The sequence below is a fragment of the Astyanax mexicanus genome, chromosome 11, assembly GCF_023375975.1.
Source record: "Astyanax mexicanus isolate ESR-SI-001 chromosome 11, AstMex3_surface, whole genome shotgun sequence".
NCBI lineage: Eukaryota > Metazoa > Chordata > Actinopteri > Characiformes > Acestrorhamphidae > Astyanax > Astyanax mexicanus.
In genome coordinates this window covers 7,609,532-7,628,165 of record NC_064418.1, presented here as the reverse complement: position 1 = coordinate 7,628,165, position 18,634 = coordinate 7,609,532, and the positions used below count along the sequence as shown (strand labels likewise).

At 37.1% G+C, this 18,634-nt stretch overlaps 1 protein-coding gene across 5 annotated transcripts in view; it reads right to left on the bottom strand.

The window, feature by feature from the left end:
• Positions 1-18,634, bottom strand: part of lrp1bb (low density lipoprotein receptor-related protein 1Bb) — a 503,881-nt gene that overhangs the window by 105,123 nt on the left and 380,124 nt on the right. For all 5 annotated transcript variants that reach the window (XR_007441266.1, XM_049485229.1, XM_049485230.1 and 2 more), the window contains 6 exons: positions 16,282-16,404; positions 7,858-7,977; positions 5,864-5,992; positions 4,117-4,239; positions 2,269-2,409; positions 1,705-1,892 (listed from right to left, as the gene is read on the bottom strand). Coding sequence is in view for 4 of the 5 variants with exons in the window: in XM_049485229.1 (XP_049341186.1) it covers positions 1,705-1,892; positions 2,269-2,409; positions 4,117-4,239; positions 5,864-5,992; positions 7,858-7,977; positions 16,282-16,404 (824 nt within the window). In the remaining variant the exon portion in view is untranslated. The remainder of the gene's footprint in view (positions 1-1,704; positions 1,893-2,268; positions 2,410-4,116; positions 4,240-5,863; positions 5,993-7,857; positions 7,978-16,281; positions 16,405-18,634) is intronic.

The window sequence follows — 18,634 nt, the reverse complement described above, 5'->3', positions numbered from 1 at the left end:
CAGTTTTTTCTCCATGTTCTACTTCTATCAGCAGATATGTAGAATTTCTGAAATCAAAGAAAAGCTTTAAAACCATGCAGAAATAACAGAAACATCATGGTAGCTAATGTGGGTCTGTCATGCCGCTAACTGCACTATGTAACTTTGGTCCAGAAGGAAGGACAGCATTTGCAAGGGCTGTATAATGCTGGTTAAACCAAGTTACATTTATGAAAAATCCATCAATGTTATTATAACACATTGGTCCACATGCTTCTTTACCTTTCCCTAAGGGTTTGGTATCTTTGGTATCTTTAAGCTCATTTAAAAATGCATGTCTCTAAGGGTGGCTCAAAGTGTGAATTACACCTCTTAACTGTAGGGGGAGCCCAAGAGCAAAAAAATGCTAGCTAGAGGTTCATCCCACGTAGCTTGTTTAAACACAGTAAACACACACAGACTACAGTCTGATAAAACTCACCTCTGAATGCTGAAAGAGCTAGCGTTTAGCGCAGTTAGCGGCTAATGCAAATACTATACTGCTCCAGCAATGCTATCCAGGGTTGGCAGCAGACTACAGGCCGATAATACTCACCACTGAATAGCAACAGAGCTAATGCTTAGCAGGGTTAGCGGCTAATGTTAATACTTCTCCAGTCTCTGCGCTGGGGAACTAAACTGAAACTCCTGTATAGCTCTTTACTTCTCCTGGTAAAGTGACTGGTAAAATTCATAACTTATATAAGGTGAACCAGATTATAAGGCGCACTGATAATTTTTTGGGAAAATTCAAGGATATTAAGTATGCTTTATAGTGCGAAAAAATACAGTTTCTTTATTTTTGTCAATTGTTTTTGTTACATAACTTGAACACACAAACTGGCTTATACTGAGTCACAATTTTGTGATCAATGGACCAATAGAAATTCTCCAAAATCACTTGAAATAAGCACTTTTTACATCAACTTCCAAAACATGTTTTACTGTGTCTCACTCCTGTGAAGTTTCTCATTAAAAAAAGTGACGATATAAATGATCACATATGTATTTACTGTGATGTATGTGCAAACTACATTTTTTTTAAGTGTGATGTACAGCAATTTTGAAGAAATTCAAGTTTTCAAAATTTCTGTTACTTCCCAAAGGTATAAAAGTGAAGATCAGTTCTCTTTCTAAAGCTCTTTCTAAAAGCTTTCTTTAAATATACTTCCATTATCCAACTATACTGTTAACTGCCTTTTCTTAATTATGTTATGAGCTGAGGAAGTGTTTACTTTGGTGTCTTTTAATTTTCTCTTCCTATTTTTAGGCAGCTATTACTTTAATTCCCAGAGTGCAAGGCAGCTGCTGATTGCGAGCAAGTTTTTAATTTGAACCACCTGCCCTTTCCTAACAATGGCTTTAAATAAGCCACAGCTCTAACATGAAAACCTTAGTTTTAAGGGATCTTGGTCAAATCCTTTACCTTTTTTTATGACTTATCTATTTGAACAGCACAGAAATAAAGCAATATAAGAGATAAATTCAGATCTCCTACTTACTTATCTATTAAGTTTATTAATTATATAAAGCAGGAGTGCCTAAACTTTTACATTCACTGGTTCACATCAGCACATCAACTTTGCATATCAGTTTTCTGCAGTCCTGGAATCAACCCACTACTTTAACACATGAAGAATTCACATCATGGCCACCATGCACCGGTCTCTATTAAAATCAACCAACCTTGTATCCCACCCGCAGGTCCTGACAGTCCTGCGTACAGCCACTGACACGGCGATTTAGGCACTCGTTAACGTTGCAGTTTTTCTCATCTGAGCGATCCCCACAATCATCCTTCTGGTCACAGAGGCTTGTCTCAGAGATACAGCGGCCATTGGTGCACATGAAAAAGGAGCCGTTGCACAGGCTCTCTGGAAGAAGGAGAGAAAAAATAGGTCTCTATGAAAAACCAATTGCTTTGTGACAAAACACAAATTCTACTGAATATTATTTACTTCTTTTGATGCAGCAGTTGCCATAAAGGAGAAAAAAAAGAGAAAAGAACAGCGAGAAACCAAATGTTATTCCAAGCATTTTCACGAGTGCCAGCAGGCTCAAAGGCTTTTTACAGATGCTGGGTGCACTCAGCCAAAAACATGCTATCCCTCAGGTCAGCCTTATTCACTTCAGACCCTTTGCTTTTATGCACAGTGTTCCCTTTTGCCATTTGTATTCCCTTAGATGTTTCTGCAAGCCTTGAGTCCATCAGTCAAACACATTTCAGGCAGCGCGCCGCAAAGCCTTTACCTGCAGCCAGGCATTTCAGGTTTCGAGGGAGCTCGTCCGAGTGGTCGGGGCAGTCCGGGTAACCGTCACACTCCCATTGGGCGCTGAGCAGGCAGCGGCCATCGGCACATCGGAACTCGTCCGGACCGCAGGAGCGGTACACTGCGGAGAAGAGAGGACTCCCATCAGAGCGTGAACACTTCTGATAAGAAATCAATTACACACTGATCTTTCTGGAGCTACAAATAGTGCATGAACGAAGAGGATGAGCAGTGAAAGTATTCTGTGTCGTCTGTAGTGCTTGGTTGTTTGTATGTTTAATTTAATCAAAGAAAGGTGTGTAATGAATTATATACAGTTTATGAGATTTAGGAGACATGTCTTAAACCCCCCCACGCAAAAAAAAAAAAAAAAAGCATTATAGGTTCATTGTCTGCAGTAGCTATTAATAGAAAATACTCATAAAAACAAGTCGATCAGGAAAAGCACCATGTCTACGTGAACTCATGAGTTCATGGCCTCGCCCACCTTGGCTCGAGACTATGGAGTGAATTTTGTGCAAAAAATTTTACACAAAAAAAAATAAAATCCGCAATCACATTTTTAAGAATCAAAGAGGAAAAACTGTATGTTGCAAATTCAAAAGAGAAAAAAAATATAGCAAATATATATTTTGAAATATACTTGGTTACTTTATCTTCCTTTGCAGTTATTTGAAAATTATTATTAACAGTCTTTGCTTTTATTTTTGTGTTTTTGTAAATTTTCTGTGGATTTATTTGGATTTTTCTGCTAAATCCTTTTTTACGTGTGGGCGGGGCCTAGAAGAAGGTGTTCCCCCTAGGTCTCCATTGGTCACCTGGTTTTGGACAGACTGGTTCCCTGAACCCTCGTCTGAGACTGACCACGCCCACCTCGCCAGTTTCAAGTGTTTAAATCCCGGTCTTGTAGCTTGCCATCAGCCTCCGGGTGTACACTGATGTTTTTTTTTGGTTTTTTTTACATTACACCCAAAACACAACCATGATTAATTAATAGAATTAGTTTGTGCCTTTATGCTTTTTGTGCATGAACTTGAACTAATTCTAGTTCAAGGCGTATTTTTTGCGCCCTCACTATACCAAAGACACACCAACATGCACTAAATCAAGCTGTGCAATGTGCAATTGACCGGTGCACTATAGATCTCTAAAATAGGGCCAATATAGAGTAAATTACTAGTTTGCTCTGTTTCGTTTCTCAGCTGTTGCAGTCCAAATGGCTCCGTATATTGCAGCAAATTGCGGGCTGAAACTTTAAATATCATGCAAGTCTATATAAAACCATTGTTACCCAGCAGTGTCTCAGCTTTCAGTAATGACCATTCCCAGCGGTTGAGGAACAGCCATGTCCGTGGCCTCTCCCCAGAGTGGTGCTCTATTCCACAGTACAGACCCTGGATTTTCTCACCACAAAAGACCCTTACACAGAACACTTAAGAGGGAATGCATTACAGCGCTCATGCTCCACACTGAAGTATTTCCTTTAAAGCGTTTTTCTTTTTTTTTTTTGTAGCCTCAGCCAAGAACTCAAATTTCACATCCCACACAAGAGCTGAAATCTGAAGGCTGAGTTTTAAATTAGCTGATTTACATATGTACATTTCTCTCAAGTGAAAGCTTCTGTGTTAAAATAAATCCGAACTTGTGTAGTATTTGCTCATCATTTAAAAAAGAAAAAAAAAAAGAAAAGCTCAGACGGTCGTGACCTTGTATCTGATGTTCGATTTCCTCTTCCACGGAAAGCAATGAAAGGGCGTTCACACAAAGTGTGTACTGAAGAGAGAGAGAGAGAGAGAGAGAAAGAGAGAGAGAGAAACGTAACGCTCACCACATTCAACCGACTCGTCCGATCCATCCCCACAGTCGTTGTCGTGGTCACACACGAAGCGATTGGGGATGCACGCTTTGTTCAGGCATCGGAAGGCGTTCTCATCACATGTGTTATTAGGTGCTGCAAGCAGAAATCAAGAGATATATCAGCTGCTATTTGTTGTATTTGAAGGGGAATTCAGATTTACATTCACAGATTTATCACAGAAATATCTCTGCATCTCTGAGTCATTCAGAGTAGTTGATTTAAAAATGTTTTATTGCAATGAAACTGACTGAATCTGATACAGTGGTGCTAAATGTAGCCATTATATTTATTGTATTATTATTATTAATAATGAAAAGTACAGTTTAGTGTAAGAAAGTAAGTTAATCCCTTGTAAGAATATGGATTTCTACATACATTAATAAAAAAAAAAAAAGAAGAGGTGCATCTCGTGACCAACATGAACTCCAGAGGTCAGAATTTCACCAGTGCAGATCGGAGAGCCAGTGGGCGTAAGCAAACGGAAAAGGAGATATCAATCATTTTAGACTGAAGCCAATCACACAACCACTTTTTGATATCAACTCCTTTTTTAAAGCCATTTGCTGTCCATATTTTAGTTGCAGCCTCCTAAAAGCTTTTGTTATGGATCTTTTTTTTTTTTTTTTTCATTATTTCTCTTAGCTCGGAGGAGCCCTTAATCTTCACCATCTAAAAGGAGCAAAGGATTTTTGGATAATGTAGTGTAGCGGATATTTAATACAATATTTAATTTGAAATGCAGATTAATTCAAGTAAGTCTAAGTCTCCAAAAATGGAAATACTTCAGTAAAGATATACAAAAAAATCTATTTAAGTAAATTACTACATAATATTTGAACATTAACAGCTTTTCCTCCAAATGCAGCAATATGAACATTAAAACACGACTGGAGAACGTTTAGATGGTCTGATAGTGAGTGTAATAGAGAGAGAATTAATAGAATTGTAGACAGCATTTTCCTGATTCATGCAACATCTCTACAACATCCTCTACAACATGAGGTTAGCTGAGAGTTGCAGCATCGAGTAATGGATTATTTTAAACTAAACTTTCTCAAAAAGAACAGATTTGTCCGTAACCAGGCTTTTTGTGTGCCTTTATTTAATGGGCAAACCCAAGCTTCCAATTCCAATTAATGTATTTTGATAGCCTGCACTGTGGATATTGACTTAATGTACTCAAATTAAACTGCATGCAACTGTATAACAAATGTTTGTGTGTAATTATCTTAATTAGTTTAGTTAGATAGTGTTTTATCTGTGTATAATTATGATATATATTTAGATTAGATCATCTTTTATTGGTAATCAATGCATATGTTTTTTTCTTGTTAGTTTTTCTGTGTTAGTTTGCCCTTGCTTGTATCTCTCCACCTTGGGTGGCCTTCAAAAATCAATCAGGCATCAGACAATGTGATGATTTTGTATTAAAACCCTGCAGTGATGCCGTTTTTGGAGGCAATAAACACCAGACGTTTGGTTTAGTCTTACCATCAACCGTGAACGATTCCGACTCTGGAGAACAGATCATATCACACGAAACCGCTCTGATTGACTTTTTTCTACTTCTTAGCAATTTAATTACCTAAAAATAGTGCTTATATTTAACACATTTACAGAAAACATCAAAAAGGGAAAACCGCTGATCGAACCTCAGCGTTATATCTATATAGTTCCTGTAACGTCTCACTAACAATCAATGAGGGAAAGTCTTTACCACAACCAGCCGCTGCCAGTTCATCGCTGCCATCCGGGCAGTCTCTTTCCCCGTCACACAGCCAGCGCTTGGGCACACAGGCGTACGACCCCGGACAACTGAACAACCCCGGGCCACAGGTCACAGAGCCTGAGCAGGAAAAAAGAGCGTTAGTAATGAAGCACCAGCCAGACTGTTCCTATTAGTTTATTTGACTTTAATGCATTATGAATGGTGTCAGTGCAACACACTGCACTGACACCAAGGACAAATTACTGTTTACTGTTTACCAACATGGTCACTTTACTTGCACTGAGACACTTTATCTCCACTGCTCTAATTCACATTATCATGCTGCTATAGCACACTTGCGCTCTGGACTTCATGTTGCTGAACCTTCTACTCTCTATTTATTTTTTTTATTCTTGGGATATTTATCTATCTATTTTGTATATTCTATTTCTTTTATTGTATTCTTTTTTTTATCTATATATCTATTAATAACAGCTCTTTGGGTGTAAAACTGGATCGTGAGATCACAATTTCGTTCCACCTCATGTACCACATGTGATGCGAATGACAATAAAATCTCCTTGAATCCTTGAAATCGTACATGAGTATTGATTGGATTTTGCACATTAAAGTCTGAAGTGATTTTAAAAATGAATTAAAAAAATAAACTTTACAGGTTTAACTGCAGACAGAATTGTTTTTCCAATTGAATTATAATTATAATTATTTTTAGCGATGCTTTATTGTTTTTTTTTATCAAAATAACACAAAACAGATACATATACTGTAGATACGGGATTTTCCGCAATACACTTAGAGACAGTAATAAAGGGAGAGGCAAAATAAAATAGAATAAATGCACAAAGGAATGTTAATGTTAAAAAACAACATTCCTTTTTTTAGTGTATGAAACCACTCGGAAAAAGAAACACGCACAACATGTTCTAGTAATATATAAAGAATAAAAATGTGATTTAGGTTTTAACAGGTTTAACATGTGCAACAACTTCCAACCACTTAAAGTGCTAAATAAATTATATATATATATATATAAAAGAAATAAATAAAACCTCCCTGACGTTCAATAGAATCTAAAAATGTAAAAGTTTTTTTTTTTTTCTGAAAATAATGTGAAAATAAAGATCTGATTTGAGAAGCATCATCCAAACAAGGACTTCTGAAGATTGTAATTAAAAGTAGTTATATAATATAGGCAGAAAAAAAAAGCATAAAACGTTATGGGAAGGTATGAAGGTATGAAAACCCTGATCTAAACAGATCTAAACTGATTTAAACCACAGCCTCAGAAAATCTGAATTTCATAAAAAAAGTTTTTTATATTATTTTTAAAATATTTTTCTTATATTTTTTAATACACTTTAATATAAAAAATTTAGTGTAACAACCTAAACGACCTAAAAAAGTAAAAAAGTAAAACAGACCTGTGATCTTTTTCCTTTGTTTTAAGCAGGCTTAGTAATGAATGTTTTAAGTTGATAAACTGTGTTTATAATAGCAAACAAATTACCAGTTGTTACACTGTTATATTATTGATTATTAATAAATAATAACACAGTTATTAGGAAAAAAAAACTATAACATGCTTTTATTTTTAATTCAATTAAATGCAAGCTTTGTTTTTTAAGAAGCTGAAAACTTGCATTTGCCCGTTCTATGCATGCTGCATTTATAAATGAACAGTCCAGCATTGCTTCCAGTTATTTGAGATTGTATCTGTGAAAAACAGGCATTTGAAGCAAGTTATCTTCCCACAGTCTTCCGTTGGGGCATCTGTATGATATTTCATTACAATCCAATTAAGAAAAGGATAACCAATAACATCTATTAATCTGTTCCACATCTCTGAATTTGTATTATCCGGATATTTCAAATGGACCATGTGCTCATTTCATTTTAATGGAATTTGAATTTCTCCAGTGGCTGAAACTCTTAAAAAAAATACATATTAATTTTGTACTGTGCAGACGCCTCACAATACACACCACAAAGATCCTCGCCCTCGTCCACGCCGTCCCCGCAGTCGTCCTCGCCGTCGCACAGCCACTGCTTGGCTATACACTTATTCTTGGAGCAGGCGAACTGGTTCCACAAACAGGAGGAATCTATAAAGGACAAAAGTTTACAAGTGAGAGATACAGATCTTTCCTAGTGCTCATTTTTATAGTTTTATTGTTTTTATGATGATAATTTAGTTTGCTTTAGCTTTTTGTGGTCTATTCTATTCACAATCCATAACAGCATTATAAAGAAAAGAAATAGATAGGTACTAAGACAGATACTGTAGATATATGGACAGACAGACAGACAGACAGACAGACAGACAGACAGACAGACAGACAGACAGACAGACAGACAGACAGACAGACAGACAGACAGACAGACAGACAGATAGATAGATAGATAGATAGGTAGATAGATAGATAGAAAAAATGAAAAAAAAAGTAATATTAGTCAAAGACAGACACAAGTATACCCACAATGCAGTTTTCAAATAAAGGTTTTCATTATTATGGAGAACAAATATCCAAACCTACATGGTCCTGTATGCAAAAGTGTTTGCCCCCTTAGATAAAACATAACTAAACTCTGGTTTATTACACCTGAATTTAATTTCTCTAGCCACACCCAGACCTGATTACTTGCAGCCACAACTGTTCTCAATCAATAAATCATTTAATGGGACCTGCCTGACAAAGTGAAGTAGACCAGGAGGTCCTCAAAAGCAAGACATCATGCCAATATGCAAATAAAAAAATCAGGAATAAATGAGAAAGAAAGTAATCGAGATCTATCAGTCTGAAAAAGGTTATAAAGCGATTTCTAAAGTTTCCGAACTCTAGCAAACCACAGTGAGAGCCATCATTCACAAATGGCATAAACATAGAACAGTGGTGAACCTTCCTAGAAGTGGACAACAGAACAACATTACCTTAAGAGCGCAGCGACAACTCATCCAAGAGGTCACAAAAGAACCCATAACAACATCCGAAGAACTGCAGGCCTCAACTGCCTCAGTTAAGACTGGCAGTCTTTTTAACTCCATAGTAAAAAGACTGGCTGCATGGCTGAGCAAAAAGAACTTTAAGGCTCAATTTTGTCTTAATTTTGCCAGAAAACCTCTTAATGATCCAGGAGATTTTAGGAAAATACTCTGATGAGGATTGACGAGACATAAGTTAAAGCTTTTTGAAAGGTGTGTGTCCCATTAGAGGTAAAATATTGTATTGTGTTGATAGTCTGATGGTCTGAGGCTGTTTTCCTACTCAAATTTGTTTAATAATCTGAAACATTTAAGAGCAACAAAGAAGCGAAAAAAAAAAAAAAACACTTTTCACACCACTGAAGTTAAAAAAAAAATATCAAGGTGAGAGCACTGCAGTCTCCTTGAAAACTGAAAGAACGACAACAGTTGTGCTGGTAAAAAAAAAAAAAAACTAAGCAAAATAAACATGAATACTGAATTAGAATATTAAATACATTTTTAAATGGACTCAGAGAAATGAAATGTTTGTGTGGCCTGATTAAAAGACCTGCCTGAACGTAATCCTCAGCGGAAGTTAATCTGATCATTTTGTAACAGCGCTGCAGACAATGCAGTAAAGAATTAAAGTCTCAAAGACCTGATGAATATAGATTTGCTCTGGTATTAAGTTCAGTCACACAACCTTCACCGCTCCGCCGTTTTACAGCAGATTCCATCACGAACAAGTCCTGCCTGAGCTTCAGAAATATGCCAATAGAGGCAAGAAAGATTCCCTCCTGGGGTCACAGCATGAGAATGGAATTATGGGTCACAGCAGGAGAGATTGGTCTCAAATTCCCATCTTCCACTCTGACTGGCTGATGCACTCTCACCAAATCTTCAGACTTCCTATCTTCCTTTGAAGTGCTGATAGCGAGCAGAGATCAGCTCTTTTTCCTCCCTAAACTTATCCAATTTCTACAACTGCACCAGTGTGAGGCTGCAGGTAGCTGTTCTGCAGAACACGGGCCAGGAGAATATCAATTCTCAACATTATAATGTGGCTTAAAAAACTCTTAAACTCTGAGTTCTGTTGATCTAAGTGTAATTCCTTTTGATCGTAATGGCATAGTCCTGCCTCATAATCCTGCTCATAGTGGCAGCACTTTATACCGCTGGACCACTCGGCGCCCTTTAAAGGGTCTTTGACACATACGTCTCCATTGGTTCTTATATCTGGGATATAGTGCATATGTACCATTCAAAAACTGTAGGTATATTTTAAGTATGGAAATATGTGCCATATCATCCGTTATCATTAAACTATCTGAAACAATAAACAAATGAAAAGCGTTTTATGCATTTTCAACACCTTCTCATTTTTTAATTTACTAAAATCTGAATGTAGAATTTGCTTAATATCGTCACATCTGATCCATACAGATCTGATCCATAATTCAAACTATGCTGCATCCTTAACGTTTTATGCAAAATAATGACACATTTTATTACTACTAATAATTACATTTTACAAAAAATAATTACAAAAAAAAAAAACATATACTGACAAAAGTGTGTATTCTCTGATAAGTTAGAATTTCTATGTTGGTTCATAGGGATACTTCTATGCCACAATGAAATATAAAACAATAGTAAAAATGTGCTACAATGTAATGAACATTGATCAACAAGATTTTTCACCATCATTTCGCCAAATGGAAACAATTGTTTAACATTGCATCTCTTTTTCCCTCATGACAAAAGCATAGAGTAAGGAAATGCACCAGAATCCAATTTAAAAGCATTTTACACTTCGCCTTGTATTAAAGATTCATACTGCCAGATATTCTGCCATACAGTGTTTAATCTTTAGCTTTCTGGGGAAAATTGACAAATGCAATTTTACTTGTCTTGAAAAAATACAAGGATTTTGTCTATCAGGATATTTGGGTCAGAATGTAAGATTGGAGTTTTTGTAAGCTTTAAATGAGATACTGATGAGTGGTAAGAATATTTAAACTGCTAAGATGGGAGAAACAGAAAGACTTCAGTCTGTTATTATAGAACTACAAAGTACATCTTTGTGATAAATAAAATCATTGATGTGTTCACAATATTCTGACTGGACTGTGCATAAGTCTGTTGGATAAAACTTCTTTAACATTCTGCCAAAATTGACTGTATTTCTTGCTGGTCAAAGCAGTTCAGACTATTCTCACTGTACATCTGACATGCCAAGACTGAAAGAAAAAGGACTTGAGGTTTAAAACCGAGATTTTGCATGCATCATTTATAAGTTGGCACCTCTGAGAAGGTTCTTTCTTCTCTCTTCATGTGTAATATCAACAGTCAAGCCAATATCTGCATGGTCCTATGGAGGGGGCCATCACTGAGGGTTCTCCTCCGAAGAAGTGAAGGTGTTTGGCATGTCTTTGTGGCTTGTACTTCAAAATGAATGTCAGAAGAAGCGAATCAATGTCACCCTGCACTTTTAAAATGGGAGTGTGAGCAGTTTCAGCTCAGAGTTTTACAAAGAACCATTGATTGAAATAAAATCAAAAGTCCTTTCTCTTTGGATTTGCTCCAAAGAACCCCACTGTCACTTTGACTAACAAAGGTTTGGGCACCATGCCTGGTCAGCGGTACCTCCTTTCTTTTGCATCCTAGCTAATTTTGTTGCCAGATATGAGTGTTTCAGTGCAGTTCAGTGTAGCTTTGGTATGAGGACTGTGAGGGCCATAGCTTCAGTCTGGGGAGTGTGAGAACTGTAGCTTCAGTCTGGGGTCTGTGAGAACTGTAGCTTCAGTCTGGGGTCTGTGAGGACTATAGCTTCAGTCTGGGGACTTTGAGGGTCATAGCTTCAGTTTGGGAACGATGACAACCATAGCTTCAGTCTGGGGACTGTGAGAACTGTAGCTTCAGTCTGGGGACTGTGAGGACTGTATCTTCAATCTGGGGTCTGTAAGGACCATAGCTTCAGTCTGGGGACTGTGATGGCCATAGCTTCAGTCTGGGGACTGAGGACCATAGCTTCAGAATGAGGACTGTCAGGACCACAGCTTCAATCTAGAGACTGTGATGGTCATAGCTTCAGTCTGGGGACTGTGAGGAACATAGCTTCACTCTGGGGACTGTGAAGGTCATAGCTTCAATCTGGGGACTGTGAAGGTCATAGCTTCAATCTGGGGACTGTGAGAACCATAGCTTCAGTCTGTGGACTGTCAGGACCATAGTTTCAGTCTGAGGGGACTATGAGGAACTTAGCTACAGTCTGGGGACTGTGAGAACCATAGCCATTGTGTCAGTTTCCACCTATTGAGATGTACTATTGGGAATTTTGAGATGTTTAGGATCATATTAAGAGTAACTGCTATTTTGACCAAAATTGGCCAATGTGCAGCACACCATTGTGCATCTAATTGAGAAAGATTTTCTCGATTTTCTCATGTACAACAGGAGATGTTCATTCAGTTGTGGTTCACAGTGCCTCTCTGGATAGTTGTAAAAGCCAACTACCTCTTCCTGGATCTCTCTTTAGCCTTGTTTCCACTGCAGGGCCAAACCGTTCAGAGCATTGAGCTTAACCTTTCCAGTTGTTTGGCTTGGAAAGAAAAGTTTACAAACTGGACTGGGCCTATTTTTCTCAGCACAGTTAGCAACCCGTACATGGGGCCACAGAGCCATGCAGTGGGAAGGCTGTTAGAGAGATGTTATAAAGATTTTATAGAGATCTGCTGACTTGCTCCACTTTTGCGTCACCTTTTGCTGCAAGGCCTGGGGTCTTCAGATGTTCAGGCAGCACTTTAAAATAAGGCTCCATTATAAAGGGGTTATAAAGGAGTTTATTCATGGTATTAATTAGGTTGTTAATACTTTAAAATAGCGACCCTTTATTTATTTATACTGTCAAACCTCAGACCTTTTTGAATGCTTACTTTTCTTTGTCTTTTCCATCTGTCAGCATTAAGAAATATGTAATTAACTTATTCTATAACTATCCAGATTAATCGTTAATGTGGTATATACTAAAATATTAAACTTGGAACTTGAAGTAACTGACTTTCTATATTATTTTTTAAATATTATTTTATTTCTAATATAGATTATTATATATCTATATTATATTATACATTATCCTGTCTATACTTTTCAAAGCCTTTAACCACCGGATTCCACTATGTCTAAACACAGCATTCGCAGTAGAGATAGAAGACTACAGAATATCTAACAATGTATTTGAATTAAAGAATTATATTCTTCACAGTTGAGAGCTATAGTGAGGGTCACATTTTTTCATGTACAGTACAGGCCAAAAGTTTGGACAAACCTTCTCTTTTTTAATGCGTTTTCTTTATTTTCATGACTATTTACATTGTAGATTCTCACTGAAGGCATCAAAACTATGAATGAACACATGTGGAGTTTTATCTACTCCTGTCCTCCACAGCCACCGGACCTGACCCAAAACCAGATGGTTTGGGGTGAGCTGGACCAAAGAGTGAAGGTAAAGGGGCCAAACATGCTAAACACCTCTGGGAATTCCTTCCTTCAAGACTGTTGGAAAATGTTTCATTTCAGGTGACCACCTCTTGAAGCTCATTGAGAGAATGATACCAAGAGTGTGCAAAGCAGTAATCAGAGCAAAGGGTGGCTATTTTGAAGAAACTAGAATATAAAACATGTTTTTGTTAAGTACATAAAACTCCACATGTGTTCATTCATAGTTTTGATGCCTTCAGTGAGAATCTACAATGTAAATAGTCATGAAAATAAAGAAAACGCATTGAAAAAGAGACTGAGTAGAGAGTGGTTCCTTGCTACACTTTGGTTTTCATAGAGTCAAGACCAATTTCAGTCAAGACTAAAACTCCCACAATGGTATCACATCAAGCTGATCTGGATATTAATCAATATCTTGCAAAGTTTATGTATCGGTGTAGATACAGGAAATGAAAACGTTGGATTGGTGCATCCCTAAACCATGCACCAAGAATCTAACAATAGCATACAGTATTTTTTTTTTATGTTTGCTTGATCTGGATCTGAACGATCTGTCACATGATGATGTTCTGCAGGTGCACAAATAGAGCAAAGCCTGAAGTACCAGGCTCTCACTCCCTATTTTCCCTAAGAGCTTCACACCGTTCTCTGTGTGTGTGTGGGATGATTGTTTGCATCAGACTATTTTTGTGCTGCAAAGAGCTCCATTGTGAAATAAATAAATAAATAAATAAATAAATAAATGACCTAAGGTCACATGATCTCGGGAATACAGTGTCAGGAAGGATAAAATATTAACCTGCCGGCCTTGACCGCGAAAGTGTTGAAGTGGTGTTAACTTCACGGTCAGGAATGCGGCCGTGTAACCGGAAGGCTGCGCGTCGGCGCTCCAGCACTCGAGAGAGGTTGGTGTGAGTGGGCAATCAGAGGATTACTGGTGTCAAAATTCTAATTCAGCCTGCCACCGTTTTTTGCCCTCGAGTGAAGCACTTAACCATGGGTTCTGCACCATGGCTCACCCTGATTAAGACAGTAATCTCTTTCTATGTTTCTTTCAGGGTCTAGAAAGGACTTAGGACACACACAACACAAGCATACACACAAAAAAGACATTTCCAAGAAATGTAAGAGCTCTGTTATGTCCTCAATGCTACACTGCCTTGAAGCAATTGCCTACTTTGTCACTGTGATGTGTGCAAAGGTGCCAGCGCACAGGCCATAGAAAATCTATCCACAAATTGGGGCAGGCACCCCGTTCCATCAGTCATTGATGATTGTCTTAGGAGCGGCAAACAGCCTGGATGAGGTATTGACCAGCACATCTTAAATTCCTTCATCTACCCTCATTACACTTGTATTACCCACCTTCTGGATCCATAAGGAGGAATAGAGTGATCATGACAGGATTACCAATGCCAGAGTGCAAATATTCGTTTATCTGTTATCTGGAAAGTGGAGTGGGCCAAGTTCAAAGGAAACATTCAGTGAGCAGACTCTAAAAGTTTAAGTCTGCCTTACTTAATGTCTCTGCCAATACTTTACATTCAAAGAGTTTTAAGACAAGACATCTAAGTCATTAAAACCTAGTTTTAGAGTAGCTCTGACGAGTGCAGCAAGAGCTCCTAAAGAGCTTCTACACTGTGAAGCCAAATGTAAGGAATGGGACATTGGATTAGTATTGCGTCCCATGATATTTGCCATGTAATATGAAGGCAAAAGAATGATGCAGGATATATCAAGGTTCAAGGTTCAAGGTTTTAATTTGCCATTTGTGTACAGACCAAAGTCTAGAAAAAACTATTAAAACAAGACATAAATAAATAACCAGCAAACAGGAGGTTTATGTGATAGCATGGCATCTACAGGAAAATAGAGGGTTTTGTGTGTTACACCTTTGTCAGCATATAGCATAAAAAGAGAAATATTTAATACAAATTTTCAAAGTTTTTGTTTTGCCATCAATCTGACAGTAGATGGAACAAAGAAAAACTGTGGTTTATAAAAGCCTCCTATGACCTATGACTTATAGTGACACTATGATTAATGGAATGTTAAATGTCCACACAATTTTTAAAACGGAATGCTCCATCCATCTGGCAACCCATCCACTCACTATAAAATTCCAATAAAAGTTACGTTGCCTTGCTATAAGCACACTGGCCAATGTTTAACCTCAGTCACAAGATAACACCTTACAACCTATACAGGGGTGGTTCATATTCATATTCATAAAGTTTTAAGAGTTCAGAAATCAATATTTGGTGGAATAACCCTGTTGCTTAATCACAATATTCATGCATCATGGCATGTTCTCCTCCACCAGTCTTACACACTGCTTTTGAATAACTTCATGCCTTTACCCCTGGTGCACAAAATATAAGCAGTTCAGCTTGGTTTGATGGCTTGTGAGCATCCATCTTAATCTTGATTATATTCCAGAGGCTTTTATTTTGGTAAAATAACAGAAACTCATCTTTTTTTAAGTGGTCTCTATTTTTTTTTTCACAGCTGTATATATAAAAGTTGATTTATTTATTATTTATATTTTCATTAAATGCTACTGTGATATCTCAACATGTTTGGAGGAGAAGGCTAAGTATTAATACAGATGTCCACATGAGCCGCACTTCATTAAAGCTAGCATTTCCCAACATTAAGGCGAACGATTATGTAACTGAACAACATGCTAAAACATAATCAATTTCAGATCAGTGAATCATGTGACCAATCAATGATTACGTAATACGCAACACATGCAAATTAACCTGTAGATACTCATCTAATTACTATACGCTTGACCCTTAGCATTAGTACCTGGATTATGGAATCAACAGCTGCTGCCAACAGTTGGCCTCAGATCTCCGCTTCTCCACATGAGAAATGAAAATGAATGGAGAAACTGATGGGAGATTAATAGCAGCAGGTTTGAAGAAGCCATGCTTACCACACTGGAACTCATCTGCACCATCTTCACAGTCCTTCTGCCCATCACAGAGCCACACACTGGAGATGCAGTTCCCACTGGGGCAGGCAAAGTGGCCCTCCTCACACCTGTGCGCATGGGATGCTGTCGGGAGGCAAACACAGAGTGAAACAGTTCGCTCCTCCATGTGGGAGATATGTTCAATGGTTGTTCTGGTCATTATCTCTCCCTTGGTAGATATCTCATTGCAGGAGCTTAATGATACACCAGCTGTTTTCCATTTGCAGCCAAATAAATGGAAACCAACTGGAGGCGTATTACTAAAACAATCCAGCGTGGACTTACAGTGCTGAACTGTTTACTGTGCTGTTCTGACATAATTCTCACTCTCTTAAAAAAATAAAGGCTTTTACATGAATAATGCCTGCTGTTTTTTTTTATTTTTACCAAGGCACTTCATACTTCATACTTCAAAAGCTCATTCATTCATGAATTTTTGTTTTAAGCTAACAGTTAAATGCAGGTAATCAAAATGCATGAATCATTTAAAAATGATTCAAACGTTGTGCATCCACACAATTAATGCCACAAGCGAGCAAACTGAAACGCAATCATTGTGTGAATCACACAAAGAAATATAATAAATCAAAGAAATTATTGCTCATATTAACTAGAATGAGGCTGTAATATATCTTACTGAAAAAAACATGTTAAATATGAATCAAGTAAATTCAAGTTTTTAGCCAACAAATATATAAATGGCTTTTTCTAAAGAGGAGTTTTTTGAAAGAGAGTACATAGACTATGACAATTTCAAAGCAATTGTGCTTATCTATCTATCTATCTATCTATCTATCTATCTATCTATCTATCTATCTATCTATCTATCTATCTATCTATCTATCTATCTATCTTATTTCACCATTTTTCCATTGATCTTCTGTTGATCTGTAGTATAAATCAATGTTTTTCTGCTCCTGTTTTAGTTATATTATTTTAGTTAGAAGGAGGAGAAGAGTGGAAAGAGAGCAACGGCAAGATTTCTGCTCTTACTCATGAATATTCATGGTATGCAAATGTATCGCCTCTGATTGGCAAACAGAATTGTAACGCTCCCTCTGTGTTTCTGTGATAGGGGGTCGCGAGCCGAGGTGGGGGGTGGCTATAAATCCTAATTTACGGATTGACGTCATAACGGGGAGCTTTTTCTGATTCATTCTTTTATTTAATTCATTTTTATGTCTATTTTTTTTACTAGCTAAATTAAATGATAAAAGATCAGATTCACATGCAGCAGCATGCATATACAACTCAGAGTGATCTAATGCATTTTTTTTTAAATGAGCAAGTAATAAATGCTTTATAGCAAAATGACCCCCTTTAAAGAGCTATGCATTAAACAAGTCTGCAATCTTAGATTACACAATATTATGTTTAACGCAGGTTTCCGAGATCATGATTAAGCCCTGTTCTAGACTAAACTTTCCTTTTTTTTTTTAAATGTTGACTTTTCAGTTTGGTCCAAAGCAAAATAACTAGTCTAACAGGTGCTAAGAACTATGATCCAGAACAAAGATGCAAAAGTTGTTCTGATAAAAAATGGTGGTCTTGGTTTGAATCAACTCAACCATAGTTCAGTTTTTGTTTCAGTAAGAAAACTGAAAAAAAAAAAATAATAATAATAATAATTGCATTGTTTTTGATTTTGGACCAATTACAGATTTATTGAGGGAGGATATTGTCACTCAATAAACTATAGAAGAAGAAAAAGGATGGTTGTGCCAAGTGTTATGCCAAAAACTGACTCCCATGACTCCTTATTCTCTTATGCATGCACGTCTTTCAGCAATAATATATGTGTGATGGTCTACTGTACACTACTGACTCCTGTATCTACTGTAACTGTAGATTATCCCTTATTTATAACGAGAAATAGAGGGAATCTGAGGGTAATCTCTTCTAATTCTCTTACTGCTGTGTAATAAACATGCACTTGAACGATGTTGGATTCTGTCAGGGAGGCAGTTTTTGGCATAACACCTGGCATGCCAACTTATCAATTATCAAAAGTAAGCCAACCAATCAGTGTTACGTTTAAAGAGATGCAGCCCACAAAGGCACTGATGACTAATGTGCAAAAAACAAACTCGACCAAATGTATCCAAAACACTGTAGCATAAAAATGAATCTTTGTTTAAACATAATATAACTTTTGAAGCATGTTTCAGTTAGGGAGAATCATGAGATATAAATGTAGAATTAATAGATTAGGAATAGTATTTTACTTTTATATGTTTCCACTCTATTTGTTACTCCTAATTCCTTCCGTTTTCATTGGCTATTGGTAGGATTAATTCAGATTGATTTGTTCAAT